The 8,890-nt window shown below is 37.9% G+C and overlaps 1 protein-coding gene across 1 annotated transcript; it reads left to right on the top strand.

The window, feature by feature from the left end:
* Positions 1-6,266: 6,266 nt before the first annotated feature.
* LOC120145796 lies at positions 6,267-7,709 on the top strand. The gene is made up of 3 exons (XM_039159520.1): positions 6,267-6,515; positions 7,277-7,564; positions 7,620-7,709. The coding sequence occupies exons 1-3, from the start codon at positions 6,267-6,269 to the stop codon at positions 7,707-7,709; spliced, it is 627 nt and encodes a 208-aa protein (XP_039015451.1).
* The last annotated feature ends 1,181 nt before the right edge of the window (positions 7,710-8,890 follow it).

Raw genomic sequence — 8,890 nt, 5'->3', positions numbered from 1 at the left:
GGCTTTCAAGCTATGCTCAAGATTGGGCCCTTTATCGTATGATATTTTTTTAAAGACTTAGGTATAAACTCACTTGTATATATACATTATGTTGCTTGAATCCTGATTATTAAAGAAGAATAAAATTTCTTTTAACTATTGGGACCACTTCAAGGGTTCATCACAATAATTATAAATTATTACATCAGAATTACTTCAGCATTATAAATTATATTAATATTATAACAATCAATAACAATTTTCATGATCAGTCAAAAGTTTGTTGAACTAATTATTTTTTTTTAAATTTAGACACTTCATCTCATCTTATATGAATTTAATTTTAAAATAAATAATAAATCAATAATATTGACTATTTATGAAAATGTTCACTCTATATCATCCGACATGAATCTAATTTTTAAAGCGGTGGAGAGTGAGTTCTATTCTTAATTTGCACAATTTTAACGTTCAGTTTTTGTTTAGGGTAGAGAAACCCTTTTTCCCTAGACATTTGTTATTCTAGGAACTTCTATAACTTCAATTATCCCCCCAAACTACATTATAATCATGTCACATGTATACACCTACATTGGTGGTCGCATGTACCTCATGTGTGGACTTCCTTTTATTGAATGTCTAATGCTTGGTGCTCTTATATCAACAACCAATATAAGAGATACTCTTATTCCCTTATGATAACCCTCGCTCTGTATTTGATTAGCTGCTTTACGGTGATCTTAACCTTCAGTTGCTGTTGAAATAGAAATAGTATCCAAGCGGTCAAGATAATAAAGCATCCCACTTCAATGTTTGGTCCTTGTATCCATGTATGATGTTCTCAATTAGGAACTTGGCACTGATGTGAACCTTCATGCTTCGGTATTTGGGGAATCCATGTTAAATGATGCAGCAAGTTTTTGTCGCAAGTTGGTCCCTTGTTTCCTGTATTTAACATCGTATGTGTTCATGTATAATATTTACGGCGTTAAATGGCTCTTTATGCAGATGCCAATATCTTTGTACAGGTGTAAGTGATGTATTTGCACTTGCCCTCTGATTGGTTTGGTTTTAAATTGAAGCCTTGTTTCTCTATGCAGACAATTATCCATTGTAAGAAATCATGCATCCGGGCAAAACTTGTTTTTGATGATTGTCAGGTTTCTTTAAACCTTTGTTGGTTCTCTGTCGGTGGGTTTGTCTTAACTTTTTATTAATTTTATGATACCAAAATTAAAAGGACTTTTTCTATGTTTTTGTTAGGAAAAAGGGGGGGATATTTTTTAAAACTTTAAAGAGTTATAAAGAACTAATTATAAATCAACCAATAATCCAAAAATGTTTCAACTAATAGTAGTTAATTGATTTAAAACCACCTAACCAAAATAAATAAAAATTTTACCAAAAATGAAAGCGGCCTCTACTCAATTTGAAGTGAGAGAGGCTAGTCATCACCTTGAGGAATCGATGACCCAAAATCAAGCTCGGGGAAGACACCAGGCGGCCTTTCCCGAGGCTTGATCGATAACAACTGGCTCGAGTCGCCCACCACATCTGCCCATCCATAATGAGGTTCAGCCCTTCAACAAAACATGAAAACTTGTCAAGAAACACATACATTTATATTTGATGCGTTTGTGTATAATTCTAAGTACTATAATTGAGTTGGATGATATGTAAAATGAGAACATCATCTCATTATAAGCCATCAATCGTCAGATGTGTGTGTGTGTGTGTGTATAACTATTTTTAACAAGGTCAAAAGAGAATGTTCTTACTCATAATACGTCTCCTCTTCAACAACTGAATCCCAGCTTTCACCAGTTGTGCTCTTCCCATACTTGTGAACTTTCCTGTTTACCAGACAAAGGGAATTTTAGCTTCTCCTGTGTTAAATTGCATGAGAGAGAGACATGGAGATGGTAAACAAACAAATAAATACAGTCCAACTATTAATCAGAATGCAATTTTGCACAAGAAAATGTGCTGTAAACACATGGGAATTTTAAGCTAACATGAAAGAGTTAGTTTAAGGGTTCCAGTAACTGTTCCATACCCATTTCCGAAATGCTCCTCACCCCACGTTCTTGACCAACCTATGAGACCAGAATGTCTTGGTTACAAAAGTTAAATGAATAAAGTTTATGAGAAACAAAGATGTGCGAAATACCATAATGGTTGAGTAAGGCATAAAATTCCTTAGGCCATTTCTATACCAAGAGTTGCAAAAATATGTGAATGATTATAGGGATATTTGTCAATGACATGAAAGGGAACAATATTGAACCAATAGGCTTTTACTTCCCATTAAAGAAAAAAGGAACACACTTGTTAAATACCTATACATAAATTACCGGCCTCTCTCACCCTTGGATGAATAAAGTTACATTGCAAAAGTAAATAGTCTTCCTAAAAATATTGTCAAAACTCCTAACATTTAACACAAACCAATTCAACTGTGCATTTTACTATGACTGTTAAAAGTTAAGTTTTAGGTGCCAGGAGAGAGATTAAAAAATATTTATTTTCAATGAGCAATTATTAGAAACAGGTTTTGGTCTACAGCTATGGTTGTCATTCTATTTACAAACTTTTGGGAAATACCTATATTATTATTTGCTTAAGGAGTAGCTAACTAACAAGGTTGCAACCAGGCATGAGCCAATAAAGATAATCAATGTGGCTACTTGTCCAACCTACAAGATATTACGTAAAACCTTCAACTTGAAGAAAAAAAAACTCATGTAAAATAATGCATCACAAAATATATAACATGAAATGACTATACATACGTTCGCCACTCGGAGATAAATGCCATGTCTCCCCTTGACGTGCACCAATACCCTCAAAAAACTTCTCCTCCCACTTATCTCCCCATTTAGATCCCACTTCAGTCTCAGCCCATTTGTCTGTCCTGATTATTATCAAAATGGAAAATTTATTATGACCACAGAAAAACGCTTGGGATGGAAAGGCCAGGCCAAACAGAGAAAAAACATGGGAGAGAGAAAAGTAGAGAGAGAGAGAGAAAAGTTGAAAGGGAAAATAGGTTCAAGCGAGGTTTGGAAGGCTTTTGTCGATAATCTAAGTAGGAGAGTTTCTCGGCGTGAGCTTAGAGATATTTTTCGTCTCAGGGAACTGTGGAGAGTTTTCATCCCGAAAGAACTAAAAACCCAAAATATAGATTTCCACTTTCGCTTTTGTACAGTTTGAGAGGGAATCTGGTTTGAGGAGAGCAATTGATATGTTAAATGATTCACTGATAGATGGGAGAAGGATTTCAGTTGGTGTTGCAAAATACAATGAAGTTCGTCCAAGGAATGTGGCCAAGAATAGTCCAGTTCAGTTGGGTTCAGTTTCGATTACAGCAGGTCCTTCAAAGTTGAAAGAGGCTGATTTTTCCAGTAGGAGTGTTAGGGATGACAGATCGTACAAAGAGGCTTTACTGACTGAGGATATGAGGAACAATACTTTGGGGCATAGGGAGACACATTCTGTTGGGAATCAAAGGGAGAAAGCACTGAAGAATGTTATGGAAATGCATATTCCCTCTGAGAATCGGAACTGGGTCAAAAGATCTTTAACGGGGATTTTAAGCTCTCTTAGATATTAAGTCAGTTCAGGAGTTCTTCATTACGAATGGTTACGAAGTTCAGATTGTTGGTTGGGGTTATGCCCGTAATTCCTGTGTTATCATTTTCAAATCTCTCGAAGAAATGATGGAGGCATGGACAAAGAAGAGAGTTGTAATAAACTTCTGTTTTGATAGATTAGCACCTTTACTGAATGAAGAAGGTGTTCCAATGGCTTATTGTCAGCTGGAGTTAAGGGGTTCCTCTGTTATGTTGGGATGAATCTTCTTGGAACGAGCTGCTGGAAGATGGGGAAGTATGGTAGAAATCCATGAGTCCACTAAGAACAGGAGGATCTCGTCGTGAGGATTCTTTTGCGAGTTGCAAGTCCTTTCGATGTTCCAGAATTCAAATTTTGGATCCTATGGCAGATCGTATCGGATTAAGATCAAAGTTGGAGAGGGATGGGAAGTTGCAAATCCTTTTTTCAAATTTTTTCCGGTGATCGTGCAGATGGGAAACAGTATGGCGAGTTGGGGTCTGAGGAAGGTAGTCAGGGAGAAGTCAGAATATGAGGAAAGTTCAGTCAAATCAGCAGAGATGTTCAGACAGAAGGTTGACTTATGGAATGATGATGGTGTCTCTTTCGGCACAGCACAGTCTGATGGGAAATGCACTTTCCAAGACTTTCTAAACATGGGAAAGGCATTAAAAGAGGGTTGTCAGGTGTTCAGAATGGTGGGAATACCATAGTAGGTGAGTTTGCAGGTTTGGGCATCAGAAATTCAAATATTTCGGCTAATGGGCCGAGGCCCTATCTGTTGACAATGAGCTGACTGGATCGGAGGCTTCAAGCTTTTTCCTTCTGGGCCAGGATATACAATTAACAAGTTTGGTAAACTGGTTAAAAACAGGGGAATTATAGAGGCTAGCAGTGTTAAAAACAAGAATAAAGGGACCCAGTTGCATTTCAGCTTCGTCCGCCAGTGTAGATATTGAGGTTCCTGATCCTAATTTTTCGCTGATAGTTCTAACTCGAATTGTTTGAAGCCAGTTAAGAAATAAAGCAATGGTGTGCGTAGAAGCTCGCTATCCACAAAAGTGAGCCTCTACAGAGAAGGAGAATGGCCAGTTACAGCAAAGTTATAGAAGGAGGGAGAGAAAACAATGGCATGGGGAGATTCATAAGGAAACTAATGGTACAGAGGTTGTTCCAGTTCAAAACAGAGTTTGTGATCAGGTCTGCACGCCAAATCAAAAAATTTCTACAGCAGCAGAGCTTAATTCTCCAGGCAGAGAGGAGACAAATTTAGTAGAGAAAGCTGGGATTAGTAGTCTCGATGGAAAGCCAGAGGGTTGTGACGGACAGTCATTTGATATTTCCAAATCAGGATTTTGCAAAAGAAGGCAAGAAGATCATGGTAAGAGAAGCTCTAGAACATGTCGATATTTCTACAGCCTCTTCTACAGATTTTCAGAGATTTTAGATGAAGCAGTAGCCACATGGCAAGTGAGTCAGATTTTGGGGTCTCTTTTACTAAGGGGAAGGAGCTTTTCTGGACAAATAATTAAATTAGAACAGGGCTTGAATTTGGCCAGTTGAGTTGCCATAGTGGGGAAGTCAGGTTCTCAAGAAATTTTTATGAAAGACAAATTAGCAATAATTTCATGGAATGTTAGGGGCTTGGGGAAAGAGAAAACATAAAGCAGTCAGAGATTGGTCTCTACCTCATATCCCTTCTTTTCTTTGGTTACAAGAAACTAAAGTAGAGAAGGTTCAAAGGTCCTTTCTGAGAAGGAATGGACTGAATAATCTTCAGAGTGTTATGAATCTCCAGCTATGGTTCTTCAGGGGGCTTATTATGTTGTTGGGATGACAATGTTTTGAGATGGAAAATCACTGCATTAACAGAAGATTCATTGCTGTTGTGGGAAATTCAGGCTGCATCAATTCAGAAGTGTTCTCATTAATGTTTATGGCCCTTCAGTGGAGGAAGAAAAAGAGAGTTTTTTTGAAGAACTCAGTGTGTTTATCTCTGGACAGAACCTGCCGGTTTGTGTTGGAGGAGATTTTAATGTTTATTTGTGTGAAGATGAGAAGGTGGGTAAAGCACAGAATAGGTTCTCTATGAGGATTTTCGCTCAGTTTATTCAGTCTTTAGGTTTGATTAATCTGCCTTTGAATGGGGGAAGGTTCACTTGGTGTAATAACCAAGATGATCCAACCTTTTGTTAGATTGGACAGATTTTTGGTGGATGGTCAATTTTTAGCTACTTTTCCTGAGATTTCTCAGTCTCTTATTCCTAAATCCCTTCAGATCACAATGCTATTTTATTGAAAGATGAGATATTGATTGGGGGAAAAGACCGTTTAGACTCTTTAATTATCTGATGGAGGAAGACGGCTTTGAGGATATGGTCAGACATTCTATCACAGATTGTAAGAAGACTGGGAGAAAGGTGGGATCTTAAGTATTTGAAGAACTCTAAAGCTGCCATCAAGAAATGGTCAGGGAAGAAGAATCAATTTCCGGGAGTAGCAATATCAGATTTGGAAAAGAAAATTCAGAAGCTTGAGGAAGACGCCCAGCAGCTGAATAACAGCTCTGTTCAGGGGATTGCTAAAGAGCTTAGTGTTGTAGAGCAGAGTTATGGAGACTTCACAGAATTGGGAGCAGATTTGGCTTCAAAATTCTAGGAAGAAGTGGCTTAATGATGGGGACCGAACACAAGATTCTTCATACTTGTGCTTCAGTTAGGAGGAAACGAAATGCTCTGAATGCTTTAATTGTTGATGGGAATACTACTCACGATCCAATTGTTATTAAAGCCAAGGTCAAAGATCATTTTTTCAAAATTTATAATGATCGGTCTACTTTAGAAGTTGAAGATATTGGTTTGGTCTTCCCCAGAATTTCTTTTGAACAGAATATGCTTTTAGAGAAGGAGTTTTCCGAGGAGGAGGTTTGGGAACTCTAAAGTCTGTGATAGTAATAAAGCTCCGGGGCCCGATGGATTGAATTTGGGTTTTTTTAAAAGGTTTGGTCTGTTCTTAAGGGGAATATTATGCAGTTTTTTCACAGATTTTTTGTAGGGAAAGAATGGGAACATGGTATTAACCATACTTTTATTACCCTTATTCTAAGGAATCTAACATTGGAAGTCTGATGATTATAGACCTATAAGCCTAGTAGGAGGAGTGTATAAGATATTATCCAAGTGTCTTTCAAGGAGGCTTAGAATTTGTATAGAAGATCTTATAAGCCCGACTCAATTCGCTTTATTCCCGGTAGACAAATTTTGGACTGCTCATCATTGCTAACGAGGGTATTGATTATTGGAGGAAGAAGGGCTAAAGGGTTGTGTTTAAGTTGATTTCAAAAAGGCATACGATACGGTTGACTGGCCTATCTTGTTCAAAGTGATGGAAAAAATGGGTTTTGGTTTCACATGGATAAGTTGGATTAGGAGATGTGTTTCTACAGCTTCAATCTCAGGTTAGTTATGGGGTTCCATCCGAGGAGTTCCAATGGCCAAGGTCTTAGACAGGGATGTTCACTCTCGCCTTTACTTTTAACTTAGTGGGGGAATTATTGAATCTTTTAATTCGAAGAGCTGTTTCGGAGGGTTTTGCTGGTTTGACAGTTGGAAAAGGAGGAGGGGTCTTTTAATCTTTCACACTTGCAGTTTGCGGATGACTTATTATTTTCTGTGGAGCTTCGAAGACTCAAATTATGAATGTGAAGAGGGTGCTTAGAGTATTCGAGGTTTATGTCAGGCTGCAACTAAACCTGAAGAAAAGCAGACTCTTCGGGATTAATATATCCCAACAGGAGGTTAAAACTTGGGCAGATTCTATCGGTTGTTTGGTGGGAAACTTTCCATCTAATTATCTAGGCCTCCCTCTAGGTGCAACTAGGAATTCCTCTGTTATCTGGGAACCAGTGGTACAGAATTTTCACTCTAAATTAGCAGGTTGGAAGGCTGCTACTCTTTCTTTAGCAGGGAGACTGGTTTGATCAAATCCGTTCTGTCCTCACTACCTACGTATTTTTTGTCTATTTTTAGATTCCAGCTTCTATCCTCAAGACTCTCAATTCTATTATGTCTAATTTCTTATGGGGAGGGGGCAATGGTATTAAGAAGATACTGGGTTAAATGGGATGATGTCTGCAAATCAAAGACTGAGGCTTGGGAGTTCGGAATCTGATTTTTATGAACAGAGCATTGCTAGGGAAATGGTCTTGGAGGTTTGCAAATGAGAGAAATTATGTTTGGAGAAATTTTATTTGTAGCAAATACAATATTGACTCTTCTAGACTGTTGTTTGACAGCAAGATTCCTTCTCAATCCTCCTGGTTGTGGAGATCAGTGGTTAATAACCATTTCAAACAAGACTCATTTGGTTGTAAGTTTCGTAGTTTGTTCAAGTTTTATGTCGGAAATGGTAAGCATGTTCGATTTTGGCAAGATAGTTGGGCTGCTGATTTTCCACTTCGATTTTTTCTAGACTGTTTTCACTGTCAACTAATAAATTCGGTAAACTTTGTGAGTTCGGGGAATTTATTTCTTCGGGTTGGATTTGGGATGTTAAGTTCGAAGAAATTTAAACGATTGGGAGCTTGAACAATGGTGCAATTTGGGTGAGCATCATTTCTTCTTTCTCTATATCTATTGATTCTAGCGATGGATGATCTGGAAAGGCAGTGGGGATGGGGTTTATACAGTCGGTTCTTGTATTAAGAGTTGTGCTTCAATTTCAGAAGAGACTCATTTCTGGAACAAGATTGTTTGGGAGGATTGGTTCCCCCTAGAGTGAAACATTAGTTGGCAAATTGTGCTTCAAAAATTGCAGTTAAATCCGAATGGTTAAAAGAGAGTTCAAGGTATTGAGGGGCTTATGTCCTCTTTGTAAATGGTTGAAGAATCTTCTTCGCATCTGTTCTTTCCTGTTCGGTTGCGTGGTCTTTGTGGAATAAATTTCTAAATTTCTGGAGATTTAGTTCTGTTTTCTGCAGAAGCAAAAAATTTTCTTCTTGCTTGGGATGAGTTGAAATCTAATTCGGTAATTTGGACTTTCATTCCAGGGCTGTTATTTGGACAATCTGGAAATTCAGGAATTACATAGTTTTTGAAGGGGGGAAGCTCGATCAGACTGAATTATTCTTCTTACAAGAGTTAGGCTGCCTCTTGGTATTTAGCAAAGAATAAGGATGTTTCTATTCCTAAGGACTCCTTAATCTCTGATCCTTCTATAGGGGATTCTACTCGCCTACAATTCTTGAAGTCTTCCATAACCCCTTGGTTACCTCCTACGGGTTTCATCAGTTGAATGTGGA

Source organism: Hibiscus syriacus, unplaced genomic scaffold (genome assembly GCF_006381635.1).
Source record: "Hibiscus syriacus cultivar Baekdansim isolate YM2019G1 unplaced genomic scaffold, ASM638163v2 tig00110894_pilon, whole genome shotgun sequence".
NCBI lineage: Eukaryota > Viridiplantae > Streptophyta > Magnoliopsida > Malvales > Malvaceae > Hibiscus > Hibiscus syriacus.
Note: the sequence above shows the minus strand (reverse complement) of the source record. Positions and strands in the feature narration are given on the sequence as shown.

Excerpts from the sequence above, each read along its gene's own strand:
- LOC120145796 (XM_039159520.1), top strand. The coding sequence starts at position 6,267 with ATGGGGACCGAACACAAGATTCTTCATACTTGTGCTTCAGTTAGGAGG. Across the intron at positions 6,516-7,276 it reads AGGAGTTTTCCGAGGAGGAG|ACTCAAATTATGAATGTGAA; the intron begins GTTTGGGAACTC and ends GGAGCTTCGAAG. Across the intron at positions 7,565-7,619 it reads TTTCTTTAGCAGGGAGACTG|ATTCCAGCTTCTATCCTCAA; the intron begins GTTTGATCAAAT and ends GTCTATTTTTAG.